This window comes from Elgaria multicarinata, chromosome 2 (assembly GCF_023053635.1).
Source record: "Elgaria multicarinata webbii isolate HBS135686 ecotype San Diego chromosome 2, rElgMul1.1.pri, whole genome shotgun sequence".
Lineage (NCBI taxonomy): Eukaryota > Metazoa > Chordata > Lepidosauria > Squamata > Anguidae > Elgaria > Elgaria multicarinata.
The window spans coordinates 18596499-18613100 of NC_086172.1; the positions used below are offsets into that span (position 1 = coordinate 18596499).

Here is a 16602-nt window from a genome sequence, read left to right on the forward strand (position 1 = left end):
CCTAACCAACCTCACAGGGCTGTTGTGCATATAAAAGAGGTAGGTATTTCACCCTGTGCTTCTGAATAGAATACACAAATGTGATAAATATGCACTTCTCATACCTGGGGGGACTGAAGACATTACTTTGTCTTGCACAGTCCTTGTCTAACAAACCAGGGTGTGGTTTGGAGTAGCACAGAAAGGTATTTGCAATTTGCCCTTCTATCTACACTCAGACATACCCATTATGTGGACATGCCACCCGTCAAATTTCCCACTTCTCTTTGTTGGCCGCACATCAAGTATTTTAGGAAACCAAAAGTGAACTCTTCCTAATGTTTCCAAATTTAGATGTGAGATGCTCATTGTTTGTCTCATGCCATGATATATTAATAAACATAAGGGTCCTGTATATGTATGACCTGCCCACATCCCAAAGGAAAGTGCCCTGACACCAAAAACCAGACCTCAGAAGCCTAAAGACACATCTCTTCATACAGAGTTGCCAGCACAGCAAAATACTGCCTTGGGGAGGTGTGTGCACAAGCCATATCCTAGCCAATCAACGTGATGATTGCAGTGATGAGGTGGCACTAATAGAAGCACTGGCCACCAATGGGTAGTAGGGATTTCCATGGAGGTGAATGGAAGCAAAGGGAGTGGGGAAAGGCTTGCTACCATGAGAAGAAACCCAGAAGCGATTGTATGCCTGCTTAGGCCTGCTTTAGAGCAATGCATCATTTGAAGTTAGTGGTGGCTAACCTTCCAGGCAAATGTCCCATACATCAGCCACTCAATTCTGCCAGTAGCCTACTGAACTGTAGGGTTTCCAGGACTCAAAGTTTGGGCTGAGGTTTCAGGGTTTTAGCCTCTATCTTAGGGTCTGTAGGGGAATGAGTAAAATCTCAGGGTGAGGGGGACTCCTTCTCCTTGGCTTGAAAGTTTTTGCTGTTATCTCCAGTTGTGTTCTTCAAGTTCCACCAGCTGATATCCTCTGATTTATGCAACTAGGGTCCACCCACTTCCCCACCAGGAATCACCCCATCGCTTTAAGGTTCTTTCCATGAAGTCTTCGGATCTGACCCTTGGGACATCTTGCAACCCTATGGAGCACTTCACAGCACAGATTGGGAAAGGCAGGCAGGGGTGAAGTCCTGATTCCGTGAGCTCTAGCTTAGTGGCAGAGTACTGGCTCAATCCCTGGCATCTTCAGGTAGGCCTGCAAAAATTCCTGCCTGAAACCCTGGGGAGGCATTGCCAGTCACTATCGACAATACTGGGTTTGATGGACCAGTGATCCGACTCAGGCAATTTCCTATGTTCGTAATGCTGTAGCCAGGCCCAGGGTCCTTACTGATCTCTTCTACAGGCACCATAATTTCCCACTGCTTGTGCTATTTGTGGTCTGTGAATGAGGATGGACATAACTTCTGAGTAGTTAAGTACAGAACTGTGATGTGAACATGGCAATCAGAAGAGCTGTGTGTGTGTGCGCATTTCAAATGAAAACTAAGACTTTTCCTGAATCCAATATTTACATTGGATCACTGGTTCTTGGAGCACAAATGGACTCAGTTTTGCTTTATTCAGAATATCTCAATTTTGTTTTATTCAGAATTCCACAGAATTTGGAGTCCTGCTCCGAAGCACTACAATGCTTTGGCTATTTCTCAGCAGCTCTCACAAGGGCTGCTTAACCATTTAAGAAATGCCAGGTCTCCACTCCTTTATGTAACCTCTGATCCACAGAAGCCACGTACTCAATGGGAACTGTGTCAGTATCTGGAAATAAGTAATCGAACCACATTCTCCTAACCTGCAAGACTGCACAGCTGCTGTGCCAAGTTGAAAGATTTCCGAAAGAGGTCTGTGTGGAATAAGGACAGCTGGTTTATGCAAGTGGATCTGTGTAAAATGCTACAGATACCCTAGTGGTACCGCAGATAGAAAAATACAATGCAGAGCCGTCCCATCAGCTCAGAGCAAATATTTCAAAGGAACGGGCTGGTATTTACAACAGATCTGAACTGAAATGAAATTCAAATTGGAGGACTGCCCTCAGGGGAATACACACCGCTTCCCAAGAGCCACATTGTTTTCTTCTGAACACTGAGTGAAAAGCAGCCACTGCTTTGCTGCAGGGAAGCTACAAGAAATATATTTCAATTTACATCCAAAAGGAGGGGCTCTTCCCCCCTTTTTTTTTTCCAAAAGAGACGTAACAAAACAAAATGAATAAGGCAAGGGGGAAAGGACCTTTCCAGGTTGTTTTGCATTCTGTGTATGAGAGAAATAATGAGTTAGTCAGAGCAGGGGAATCGGAATTTACATGGGCCACTGTTCCCTGAGCACTAACTGCAGGACATGCCAGGGAAATAGTTCTCACATGTGATACTTCCGGGCCCCATCCAGCTCTTGGCACACACAACAAGCCCTGATTTGAGCAGGGCAGTACGAACAGTGTCTCTTTGCCTCTGGTGTTGCTCTTCTCACTCTCAAGACCCCAGTGCCACTGCTTGGAAGCTGCACACTAGTGATGCCACTGGGCGCTGGGACTGAGGACTCCATGGGATCAACAACACAAGCCAGTGTAGGCTTCTGACCTCCTTATATCACTCTTGCTAGCTGTCAGAGCGGGCCAGCAAGGGTGGCCATGCATTACATTAAATATATTTCCCATCAAGAAACTGTCATACCTTGGCCTCGGTGGCAGCTCCATTGGGAACGGCATGCTGAAGTTTCCATTATTCCATAGGCTTCAATTGACCCTATTTTCTAGGGACACTTCCCATTTTTCTGCTACCTATCTCTGTTCCTGGTTTGTTCTTGTTTTGCCTTTTCTGGAGAAACTGAGGATTCCTTTTTTAAAAAAAGGTTTACTGTGCAGCATGTAGGAAACGTGTGAGAAGTCTGCTTTGTTGGACGTTTTTCATAGAATCATAGAATAGCAGAGTTGGAAGGGGCCTACAAGGCCATCGAGTCCAACCCCCTGCTCAATGCAGGAATCCACCCTGAAGCATCCCTGACAGATGGCTGTCCAGCTGCCTCTTGAAGGCCTCTAGTGTGGGAGAGCCCACAACCTCCCTAGGGAACTGATTCCATTGTCGTACTGCTCTAACAGTCAGGAAGTTTCTTTCTTTCTTTCTTTCTTTCTTTCTTTCTTTCTTTCTTTCTTTCTTTCTTTCTGGATTTCTCCTACTTGTAGTGGATGCAGACCAAGTGAATTTTGAGTTTGGAAATCCATACATTTCCAGACTTGCTATGCATTCCATAGAACGGGGGAGGGGGAACCCACATCCAATGAAATACACACATTTGAAAAATGCACAAAGAAAAACATATAAAAAATGTGCACAAACATGCTTTAGTCAATGGGTGGTAAAAAATATGTACCATTTGAAAAACATGCACAAAAATGTGCACATTATTTTTTTTAAAAAAATCGCCCAAATCCAAACAGATTCATTTCTATATTTTTTAAAAAAACCATGCACACAGAATTGGCAAAGAATGGACTTGGAGGTGGAAAATATTGCTTGTTACTCGCCTCTTCAAGATGGAAGGAGTCTCCACCACCTCACCCACCAAGGCACGGGGGCTGCATCTTACCCACCCTCTGGCAGAAGTTCCTAGCAGATCGCTGTTACTGCTGCCAAGGTGGGCCATGCAGTTGTGCAACATGAAAGGTAGAATGAGTTGGTGGGTGGATAACAGCACAACAGTCTGCAGGCACTGACCATCAACCAAAGGAATTATGGCTGGGTGGAATGAAGGGGGCAGGACAAAATGGCAGCCATCTTGAAGCATGCCACAGCTAGGCAATTAGCACAAAACCCTCTGACTGGCCTCATGGCCTCAGGTGTGCCTGTGTACATGCGGCTCTTCCTAGCTTGTTCCATGGGGAGGCACCTGCAATCTCATGTGGTTTCACCTTATGAGGGAATTTAACATGAAGGCTTTAATGTATCAGTAGTTTCCAACTTTTATATAATTCTGGGCATCTTTTAATGTCAATTTTTGTTGGTGCCTCTTGCGTATTAAAACTAATTTTTACACGTTTAGGGGCAGCCCCCTAATGCAAAGTTCTATTGCTGTCTTTTTAGTATTTTACTCCTTTGTATTTCAGCGTTTGTGTAGGCGTATTTATATTTATGTATTTTTAGTGTATGCATTTGGTAGTTGATATGATCATGGTGCTTGAAACAACAAATAAACAAAATAACGTAGATTCACCTATGTGGTTCCAGTGGGCTACAGCTCCGTACGTACCCCATTAACCCTTGCCTATACATCTCAGTGTGTCAATTAGGACCCTGGGAGATTTCAAAGGTGTTGTCCTGTATATTTCCCCTGTCTTTTCCTCCCCTTTTTCACAAGGCTAACCAGGCAATGGGAAGACAAGGCCCCAGTGCCTCACAAGGGAACTCCTCTACAGTCCAGCCAGCTCAATCTACCTGAGGAGGAAGCTTCATCCAGGTGCTCAGTGACAGGGTCGTTCCTCCTGAGCCTCTTCCTCCTTGACCCTGAATAGACCATGACAAGCTACACAGGGTCCCCGAAGCACAGAAACCAGTTACAAAACATCCTGGTCCTTGGCAATCCGACAGCCGTGCTCTCCCTTTCTTTCCACTGCTAGTGTTGCCATTAGCAGCCACAGCCTCACACTGCTCAGATGGGCTGACTGCCACAGCGGCCATTTCTGGGTTTCCCACAGTGGAAGACACAAAATGCTGGCCGTGATCAATTCAACATTTCCCTATGGTGGGGCTCAACCCACCTCCACCCCCATTTCTCATAACTGTGCTCTTTCCCTGTGACCTTCCAGGGAGCTCATAGGATTGCTCTTAGTGAAGATAACAACAGTGTATTGCTTAACAGCCAAGGCTATAGGCATACAGAGACATGATGAAATACTCCTCTCAGAGGAAATACTAAAGTACTAATGGGGCTAAAAAAGAGCAAGTTAAAACATTTCATAATCCTAGTCAGTATTTACTAACATGTTGTATTGTATTGACAAGCTTAGACTTTTATGGCAGCTAGGGACTTTTCTTTCTCCAGAGCCCGTTTGACAAACTTGGCAGTTCTCTATGACATTTAATAATCTATACCATCCAATAGTAATAAAATTATGCTTAGAGAGGCATTGTCCCCAAACCCAGCTATTAAGGGCTCAAGATATTGCTCCCTCTACTCTGCATACAATGGGCATTCTGCTAGGAAGTGTACCATGTCCTCTGCCTTGAGACAGCTGGCTGGGTAACCTCCTTTCACACTATGGTGGGACCTATAGCGTGCCTTGACCTCCATTAGCTAGAGTGAGTTCAGTCTGCATTAGTCAAAAGCTGCCTCAACTCATATGAGTTGATGGAAGTCAAGTAAGGTGACACCTAGTGAATATAACATATGCTCCATGTCCTCGTAGTTCTCTCGAAAAATATTCATTCCTCTCCTGGACAGGAACTGCCCGTACACGCTTTCTCCCAGCTACGGAACTGGCAGGGTACTGGGATAGGAACACCCACCTTTCGTTTATTGCATGCCTGTCTGTGTGTGCACGCACCTGTCCAAAGGCTGGACTAGAAAGCTTCCATTGAACATTCTTAAATTGTTTGGTTGCCAAGTAAATGAAAGAAGCATAGTCATGGGAAAAGAAAAACCTTCAACACTGTGTAATAGTGCAGGAGAGACATGCAGACAGTGACCAATGACATCTGAATGGAAAGAAATAAGAGAGCCCTAATTTCAGGTGTGAAATGTTGGAGAGGCTGTATTATTTCTAACTAGAGATGTGAAGGCCCGGAAAAGAACCAGATTTTTTTTAAAAAAAAAACACCAGTTTTTCCCCGAGGTTTTTTTTTGGGGGGAGGGGTTCTGAAAAATTGAAAAACATGAAGAAAAAACGGATTACGGGATGTTTTATTTTAGCATGATGAATAAAATGTTTAAGACAAGGTGTTCAGATATTTACTTCTCCAAATGATTTCTAAAAACTGTACAGGATCAGATTATTACAATGTCTGTGCACCAAGGACAAGCAAGTCCTAGGTTGCAAACTGAGACTACAACTCTCAAATGCAAGAGCAAGATGCATTTCTGCCTCTAGGGGGCATCACTGCCATGGAAGCAGAGACTGAAACTAATACTGATAGCTATAGGTCAGAAAATGAGTCTGATTAAATTTCATGCATATTTATTGAACCTTGGTCCCCCGCCCCCAATTTTTCTCAGTTCTTTCTATGGGAATGGGGGCTTTATGTCTTGACACTGGAGGACTAGCGGAGACATAAATAATTTTCTTTGTTACTAATGTTGGTGGTTTCCTCAGTTGTTGTTTTTTAAAATTGTTTTTTGCCTGCTCCTCATAAACTGGCAGAACCAAAGAGGTTCCTAACAGTTCAGGTGTTCCTAACAGTACTTTTAATATACCAAATGTAATAATTTTATGCCATACCTACATAATTACATTTTATGTTCCTAAAGTAACAAAGTGACTTTCAATCTGCAAAAAGTGCTAATATTTTTCTGAAAATTTCTGTTCCCCCCACCCCCCAAAAACGGGGGGGGGGGGGGGGAGAAATGGGATTATTGCATGGCTTCAAAATTTCCAGAAATTTTACATCTCTATTTCTAACTGATCACAAAATCCTTGGAGTAGAATGGCTGGTATTTCTTTCCGTCATCATCGAAGCCACAATTTCTTTACATTAACACAGCTTGAATATTAAGCAGGCAGGGCAGAGGGATGAGGGCAAAACACGAGAGAGGTTTGCAGATTTCTGCTAACCTCTGCAGTCTTTTTGCCCCTTCCAATCTCTTTTCCTTCTTCATGACTGGGTTTGTTTTTGCTTTGGGATTTTTGGTCATCCCGCCTCTATGGTCCCACGTGTTTGCTAAGGAATGATCTCCTCATAATCCTGTTATGCTCCTTCTACGGCCCACCTCATCATAAGTAATTCTCCAGCTAAATGTTAAACAAAACAAAAAAAACTTGCCTCAATGTCTCAAAAATGTTGTCATCCTCTTCTATGTTTAAAAAGAAACCCATTGGTTTCTACTGACATGATAGCACTCTTCAAATACTTAAAAGGTTGTCACAAAGAGGAGGGCCAGGATCTCTTCTCGATCCTCCCAGAGTGCAGGATGCGGAATAATGGGCTCATGTTAAAGGAAGCCAGATTCCAGCTGGACATCAGGAAAAATTTCCTGACTGTTAGAGCAGTGCGACAATGGAATCAGTTTCCTAGGGAGGTTGTGGGCTCTCCCACACTAGCGGCCTTCAAGAGGCAGCTGGACAACCATCTGTCAGGGATGCTTTAGGGTGGATTCCTGCATTGAGCAGGGGGTTGGACTCGATGGCCTTATAGGCCCCTTCCAACTCTGCTATTCTATGATTCTATGGTAGAACTGGAGCTCTGACTTTTAAAGTGGGAAAAGTTTCCTAAGAGGGAATCAAAAGGCAACGCGTGGGGGTGTGAGAAGTTCAGCCGCAGGGGAGGGGCTGGAGGAGAGCACAAAAGAGGTCTGATGAACATATTTCACCTGTCCCCCCTCCCTATCGTCCCCCATTCTACTTTATACAGTAATCAAAGGATATTCTGAGCCTCTCAAAAGCCATCAGACCTCATTGAGAATGAAATAGAGCACATCTTCTCCAAAGCCTTCACAGCAGCAATCATTTTAACATGCTGGCTGGCCTGAACAGGGGAGCTCTTAGAGAGAGAGAAAAAAGATGGATTTGAAGGGGGGGGGGGAGAGAAGCCATCATAAACATCTGAATAGAAAGTTGATGATAATCTCCCCAATTTCATTATGTAGGGGGTAAAGAAACCCATAATTGTGCACTCTTGGCCTCTTAAAGGAAAGAATGGTTGCCTTGATGAAATGTTCTATTTTTCAAATGAGTTATAATGGATCTGGGAATCTACTGACAATAATACACCCCCCCAAAATGATTTGGAGATAAAATAATCATTAACATTCTAAAACTAAATGCTCTTCTTGTTCCTGCCCCCTGCCTCTGTTTCCTTGTATATTTCTGATTTATATCTCTGATTATTCTTCAAGAAAAACAGTGAATAATACGTAAGACAGTCTCCTTCTGTGCCTTATTTTCTTCTATGGGGCCATGATTAAAATACATATGACTCATTATGAACTACCATCATACATGAGATCCCACTAGAAAACTGACGCTAAGGTGAAATTCCTTAGAACAATGCTTGACTGTCACATTTATTGGCCCCAAAATACAAACATTATTGGAAACCACTTTCCTGGCCAAACTATGGAAATCCATCAAACCGTTGACAATAAAAGTCCTAACATTATCATAGTGACATTAGCTCCCGCTATGGACATGTTGATTTTGGTGTACAAATTAAATAATGTTTTTGCTCCTTTTCTTGCGTCACCTCTTCTGCAGGTGTGAACATTAACTGACCCGAAACAGAAACTTTTGCATGCGTGAAGCTTTTGATACTTCTCTAAAGTCTTCAGACGTCCTGCCACACCAGTTGACTGGCTTCTCTCATCTCAGATTTTTCTTCCAGCCCTGACAATTATCAACCATAACTACCTCACCTCTTCAAAAAACAAACTGATACTTTAAAAAAACAAACCAAAAGTGGATTTTTAGACATTTAAATTGATTTTTCCCCCTGTCCAGTAACTATCAAACCTTGCAAATCTTAGTCTTGTTGAATTTTTGTTGGTCCCAACACAGGTAATTACTCAACTGTGGGTTTTGGATTTATTTTAATTTTTTTGGTGGGACACCACAACTACTTTTGTGTATTTTTTGCATATATAGAATATACAGACACACATAAAATGTGCAGTTCCAGGAAGAAATATGCAATTCCAAAAAAAACAAACAACCCATTCCTGCAGTTCAAAATTTGAGCCATGCAAACATTGTTTTATGTTCATGTAAAAGTGCCTGATAACAATGCGAAAAGTGAAGTGAGCAGCCCAGGTTCCAGTAGACACCTAAACTCTGAGCAAGGGTACCCATTGCCTTCAAGAGGCAGCTGGACAACCATCTGTCAGGGATGCTTTAGGGTAGATTCCTGCATTGAGCAGGGGGTTGGACTCGGTGGCCTTGTAGGCCCCTTCCAACTCTGCTATTCTATGATTCCCCTGCCAAAGGCACTCTCAACGGACTCCACTGCTAGAGTGTTCACTAATGCTTCCAAGATGAAGAAAATCATTCTGTGACAACTCACGTGAAGTTGCCAGTGTTATAATACGGATGGTGATGCCACAAAATATCCAATATGACATTCATAAGACCACTGTTCTGTGTTTGTGCACTTGAGGCACAGGTGAACTCAGTGGCAAAGAGAACCTTTTATCAGCTTAGGTTGATATACCAACTACGCCCTTATCTGGACAGAGATAGCCTAGCTACAGTTATCCATGCTCTGACAACCTCGCTTGGATTACTGCAATGCGTTATATGTGGGGCTGCCTTTGAAAACGGTCCAGAAGCTTCAGCTGGTAGAAAACAGGGCAGCCCGTTTACTAACAGGGACTGGCTGGCGAGATCACATTACGCCAGTCCTTTTCCAGCTTCATTGGCTGCCAGTCCAGGTCCGGGCCCGATTCAAAGTGCTGGTATTGACATTTAAAGCCCTAAACGGTTTGGGGCCAGGTTATTTGAAGGAACGCCTCCTCCCATATGTACCTGCCCGGACCTTAAGATCATCTACAGGAGCCTTTCTCCGTGAGCCCCTGCCAAAGGAAGTGAGGCAGGTGGCTACTAGAAGGAGGGCTTTCTTCACTGTGGCACCCCGGTTGTGGAATGAGCTCCTCAGAGAGGTCCGCCTGGCGCCTACACTGTACTGCTTTCGTCGCCAGCTGAAGACCTTTTTATTCGCTCAGTATTGTAACACTTAATTTTAACTTAAATTTAAATTTTACTGTTTTAACTCTGTATTTTAAGCTTATATCAATTTTGCTGCGTGGTTTTATCCTGGTTGTGCTTTTTATACTGTATTTTGCAATTGTGCTTTTAACCTGTTGGTTGTTTTATTGTGGTTTTAATTTTTGTGAACCGCCCAGAGAGCTTTGGCTATTGGGCGGTATAAAAATGTAATAAATAAATAAATAAATAAGTATAAATAAATAAATAAATAAATTTTCCTCCTCTTGTTCTTAGTTTTTGTATGATGCCCCTTGTATGAAGTTTGACTAGAATATTCTTCTGTGTTAGTGCTGTCAAATTCACAGGGCTTTTTTTTTTTTTTTGCCATTCTGTATAGGTTTCTAAATGCCATGGAATATGACTCTATGGAACAAACAAAGCATGCACATACACACAAGGAAAATGCACAGCTGTGTTGTAGCAGCATGTACCATGTGTGTGAATTACAATGACACACTATTGTGCAGCTTCCTCCCGCCCCTCTTCCCCATCCCCTGAAAAATTCCTGTGGACGCCGATGCCTGCACGCCTCTAGCCAAAATTCTGGTCAGTCCTTCACATCTATTGCCCTCTAAAGTTTCAGGAGTTACAAGAGTCCTTCTAGCCAGCTTGTGACAACTAAAAATAGGAACATAGGAATACTTACACCAGGTCAGACTAGCCCATATTGTCTACAGGCTCTCAGGCAGAGATCTTTCACATCCCCTGTTACCTGAGGTTCTGTTTCTCTGGAGATTGAAAGTGGGACCTTCCACATGCAAAATGACCATTACCGTCACAGTCCTGCTTGGCTCCAGGCCTAAAGAGTGGACTCTATTTCTTGGACAATGAGTAGGCACAGGGCTGCCTCCAGAGGGTGGCAGGGTCAGAGTGGTGCAGAGACCAGCAAAAGGCCACCACCCCAACAGCGTCACCATTCTTACTCTGCACCAAGAAGGCCAAAAGCACTATGAGAGAATTCTCCGTTTGCCTGCTCCCCCCTCATTCAGTTTAAGGAGTCCCATGGAGGAAATATCTTCTTTAGTTGTTTGAAAATATTCATCTAAATAAAGGCATAGTTTAATGAGTTGTTTTATTATTGTCGTTGTTGTTGTTGTTTTTAAAAAGTTTAATCTCTAGGAAAGAGCTCCAGACTCGGAAGATGTCAACGTTTCGTGCTTGTTTCACCGAAGAGCATGGAAGGCGCCCCATAAAATTTAATTTCCCAGTAACAATAAACATAAACTGCCTAAGCTGCTTCAATTTATTCACCATCCACGGTAATAGCACCAATTATAATGGGTCCATTTAATATTAATATTCATTAGAGCAAACAAATGTAAATCCAAGTTACCCAAAGGAAACAGAATGTCAAAGAATGGCGATTGTACACTTTGAGAATACATTTCAGTTGGTTTAAGTCCTACATTTATCAATGAAATCATTTTAAATGTGTATGTCTTTGAATGTAGGACGCTGACCTATACTGATGCAGACCACTGGTTTACCTGGCTTAGTATTGTCTGCTCTGGCTGACAGGGGCTCTCCAGGAACTTGGCCATAGGTCCTTTGGAGCCCTCAGCCCGACTAGCTAGGACCTTTTAGTCAGGGATATATGGGAATGTTGTTGCTGTTCAAAGACAGCCAAAAAATGCCCAACTTGCAACAGTGAACTTTTTCCAAAGAAAGCTCGCACATTCTCGAGCTGGTGAGCGCGTGCGCAAAATGCGTCCTTTTGGGAAAGTGCACATTTTAAAAGGTGCGTTTTCCAAAAAGGGCACATTTCCATGCTTGAATCAATGGGGGAATGTGTACATTTAGGTGCATACTTGGAAAATGTGCACTTTTCCTGTTTGACAAAAACAGGGAATAGAAGGAAAACCCCGTCGGGGAGTAAAAAAAGAAGCTAAAGGCAAGGGCGGAACCAAGGAATCTTCTAAAATAATATTATTAGTAAAAGGTTTATTAAAGTGACCTTTAATAAACCTTTTACTAATAATATTATTGTAGAAGATTCCTTGGTTCCGCCCTTGCCTTTGGCTTCTTTTTTACTGACAAAAACAGGGAACATTTTGCCTTGGGAGCGAAGTCAAGGCAAAATAAGCCCTGGAGAGGAAAACAGAGAGCCTGGATGAGCTCAAACATTGCTTGTTCGCCCATCCTTATCTTTAGCTGGAGATGCCAGGGCACTGAAAGAAATGGGCCTTCCTGTACTGAGATCATGTGCTCTACCAATGAGTTTTGGCTCCTTGCTGGAAGAAATACACACACACCCCTCGGAGCTATAGGGACTTACAGGTGCATGTACATTTGGACAGAAGTGCCGTCCTCTCGCCAGCCTTCCCAACAAGGCTCCCTAAAGAATCCTATCCAGTTATCCCTCCTCCAACAAATTGCTTGGAATTAGCTCTTGGCTCCTCTTAGCTTCCAATTAGTACTTGCTGAAAGAGTTCCTCTCTTGTCCTGGAGAGCATTTCATTTCAATCAGAAGAACTACCGATGGAGGTCCACCTCACTTCTGAGGCTACTGTGCATGTTCCAGGCCTGGTGCCCTCCAGATGTTTTGGACTTCAGCTCCCACCAGCATTAGCCAGCATGGCCATTGGTTAGAAAGGCTGGGAGTTGTCGTCCAAAACATTTGCAGGTCGCCAGGTTGGGGAAGCCTGTTCTATAGTCATGCTGGTGGGAACACCTCAAGACTAGAATGCGAATCACTGCCCAAGAAACTCCACTTTGCCCATCTAACGTTGAACGTTAGTTGAGTCAGAACCCCTGTTGTTGCCAGTGATGGCAATGCCTCCTCCAACACCTCTATTTTACTCCCAGATAAACGTTTAAGCCCAGGTTATATCAACAAGATTGAAGCACACTTACCTTTCTATGGCTCGCTCACACGATTATACACAAGGTGACTTTGCGAGGGCAGGTGAGTGGGAACTTATAAACAATTTATATCCAGAAAAAAATATATATGCCTGATGAAAATAGATATTAATGCCAGAGAAGGGAGTGCTAGTCGAACTCATGACTGCATTTAGAAACAGGGCGGGTGACAATGAGGGGGTGTAACCCTGTCTTAGAACCAGTGCACTAGTCTGAATTGCACATTCGCCTGAACTGATGTGCAAACCTGAGCCACATGGATGGCCCATTTCCCATGACTCTGGGAAATAGGCTTTGCACCCCACAGTCATTACCTTTCTCAAGATGCAATCCTATGCCTAGTAACCAGGCCTGCTCCTGTTGGACTCTTCCCCCACCCCCACAGGGCAAACTGTCATCTTGGCCCTGTGGGGAAGAAGAAAGTGCAAGGGGACAGGAGCAGGCAGAAGAAACATCAGGGCCTGCTCCAGTTGGACTCCCCTCCTTCGGGAGCAGGACAATCCCATCAGCCCTGTTCCCAGTCCACTTAATGTCTCTCTCTCTCTCTTTACCTCTTCCCTCCTGGGCCAGATCTACACTTCATTGCGAAGGCGCTTCCGTGCGCCTTTTTTATAGACGTACCTAAAAGAAGCGCCTCTTTCTTTACTGTGTGTACTGTGAGCTAGGCAGCGCCGCCTGCGGAAGAATCTCTACCCCATTCAAAGATGCTGCTCTGCTCTGGCCACTTCCCCCTCGCGTGTTCTGCCATTCGAATAATCCCCCCTCCCACCCGGCGGCTCTTCTGGCGCGTCCCGGCGGTGGCGGCTCCTCCTGCAAAACACTTTTCTCCCTCGGTGTGTTTGTATTTGCGTTTGCGTGCGCGTGTGCGAGCACACACTGAAGAGAGTCCCGGAGAGATGACACCGCGGGGGAGAGCGAGAGGCAGGAGCTGAACTCGTCCGCCGCGCGCACACAAACTGTTCCTTGTGTGTCAAGCCTTTATTAGACTATGAGCCTGAGCGTAGGGACTGTCTTTTTTGCTAAGTGTAAGCCGCTCCGAGAGCCTTTTTTTGGCTGAGGAGCGGGGTATAAATATGATAAATAAATAAACAAACAAACCTGGGAGTAACCTCCACTGAACTCAGTCGGAAGACACGTGCATATAATTGTGCTATTAGTATCATCCTCTGTTGATGAACATTCTGAATAGTAACATTGGCTGTCAGTAGACCTACACTGTTTCTCCCCACCGTTCTTAAGGGGCAGTGATGTCAGTACAGGATCTGCCTACGTCGGGTAATTCTGCAGACGAGCCTGCCTGGATGCCTTCTCTGTGTGCTGCTTTGCACGTCCATTTCCTAGGGAAATGCCAGTTTTATTAAACATAGCCAGCCAATGGCCATGCTAGATGAGCATGATGGGAATTATAGTCCAATGCATGTTGAAGGCACTAGGTTGGGGAAGACTGGAATACAGTATTTAAACTGTCTTTGTAGATGGTTTTGCTTCTCTCTCCCTCTCTCTCTCTCTCTCTCTCTCTCTCTGTGTGTGTGTGTGTGTGTGTTTCTGGTTCAACCAAAATGCCATTGTTTGTTCTTACCCTGTTGGAGTCCATTCTTGCCCTGGACGTATAGATGGGTGGAGGAATGTTAAATGCCTGAGGAACCAGGTATTCTTCAGCATCCATCATGTCTTCCAGATCTCCCTCATCCAGCAGATTCTGGAAAAACTTGCTGTCATTTGGGCTTGGGAGCTTCATACGATCATCACCCTGGACATGGCACACATGGGTGGAGAAGGAAAAATTAAAACGTTGATAACTTTGTCTTAAAAGTAGCAACGCTACTCTTCGCTTTGCAGCAGGACCAGGTGGAAAGATGGCAGCCCCCTTAATAGAGCTATACAAAGGTAAATTACTCCTCCAGATTTTATACAGGGCACCTGCCTGGGTCCAGGCAGACATTGCCTCATTGGAGTCAATGCAACATATATTTTTTATCCAGATTACTCGCGGTACCTAGATCCACCTCCAAGGCCATTGTCCAATTAGAAACAGCTTTTCATTCAGTGGGCATTCTTGTCCAAAAAGCAGCCATCTTCTTTGGGCTAAAGACAATGCTCCAACTGGTCTCACCCTTGGTTTTATCAGCATATGATGAGGAAAGACGCATGGGCGGAAAAGCATATCTACTTCTGAGTTGGGCTTTTCACAAACATAGCGCCAGGGAGGAGTGCCAGGAAGGAGATCTTTAGAAGGCTACATGATGTTGACATCCAGACTGCAATGGCCATCGCTGCTGGGAGTTGTTCTAACATGATCTACTTTGTCTTATAAACAATCTTTCTGTCTAGCTACAAACACCACACATGTGGTTATTCTGGTTACCCTAAATGATTATGCTTTTTTTATATTTCCTCCTATTAAAATCTACTGTCCTTTCCTTGAAGACAAAGAAACATTTCCTTGACTGCTCTTTAAATTTAAATAAAGAAGGAAATGATTCTCAGTCAAATACTGGGGAAACGATGACAGAGATGTAAGAAATGTCCATCAAACCAAAGCCCCCCCCCCTTAAAAAAATGTTCTTATCTGGTGTAAGTCAGCTTCATGTTCCACAATTCAGGCTATTCTGACACAATATTAGGCATGTCTAGACAGCACAAAAGTCCTATAACTCCCACCTTTCCACCATGCTGGAAGCTGTAGGACTTTTTCCTGTTTAAACATGCATAGGATTGAGCCCTTAGTCACGTGGCCAGATCTACACAAAGCAAAATATGACACTTTGAAAATGGTTTGAAACCTGTATATCAGTGTGTCCTGGGCCCCAGCAGATGTCACTACTATTATAAACCATTTTAAAGCAGTAGTGTAAACCCTGCCGCTATGTGCTACATCAGCGTTGTTACAACACTTTAGTAAAAGAGTGCCTCTTTGTGTAAGTGGAGATAATTAAAGGATGGAATCTTCACTGGTAAAACCCAGCTTGCCTCTCAAATCTGGGTTCTGATTGGAATTTTTTTTTAAAAAAAACCCCCACCAAAATCCGCTTTTTTGGTGATGGAAACTTGCTACCATCAGTGGACTCTTGACTACCTGGCTGAGATTCTATTTTCTGGCAGTGCCCCAAAGAGCTGGGAGGTTGTTGAAGTTCTTTTTTGTCTGTCACAGGGGCCTGGTGTTGGCTATTGTGTTTTGCCCCAGCCTTCCCTCTTTGACAGGGAACAGAACAGAAATGTCTACGTTGAGAAACCCTGTAGTGTGTGTTACTCTAAGCAACATATTTTAACAATCCAGCTTCCTGGCATTCGATAGTTTGATTCCAGCCAGTTTATGCTAACAGTGGCCAGAAAAGCCCCCAAATGAGCCAAAAGAATCAATTCCTTTTACTTCCATCTAAGGTATTACCACAGTGCTTATAAAGCCTCTCCTGAGCATGGAAACTGAATATTAAGGTATTGATTTTTTTTTTAATGTCTGCTTTTGGTTTTGGGAAAGGGAGGAAAGCATTCATTTTGCAGTTGTTGTTCAGCTTAATGGGAGAATCTAGTACATTTGTTAAAAATCACTTACACCGTACATGCTAATGAAAGTGTAAAAGGGCATGGGTGTGAAGCAAAATAAATCATTTTATTGGAACTTCATTTTATCTTTGTTCTTTTGCCTGTTGATAACATAATCACAGAAACAGCACTGGGAGAAAAAAAATTAACCTACCATATTCAGCTCTTTAGCTGAATGAGGGGAAGGGGGGTTGGCTGGTACAATGATTACTCATACTTACCTGTGGTGAGGCAAAACAAGATTTAATATTTGTAGCCACCAACCTAGCTAACTTCCATTGCCATCC

General features: G+C 43.7%; 1 protein-coding gene across 1 annotated transcript in view; it reads right to left on the reverse strand.

The window, feature by feature from the left end:
- Nucleotides 1-16602, reverse strand: part of ERBB4 (erb-b2 receptor tyrosine kinase 4) — a 622759-nt gene that overhangs the window by 18848 nt on the left and 587309 nt on the right. Inside the window, exon 25 of the mRNA XM_063115870.1 lies at nucleotides 14352-14522. Coding sequence (XP_062971940.1) covers nucleotides 14352-14522 — 171 coding nt within the window. The remainder of the gene's footprint in view (nucleotides 1-14351; nucleotides 14523-16602) is intronic.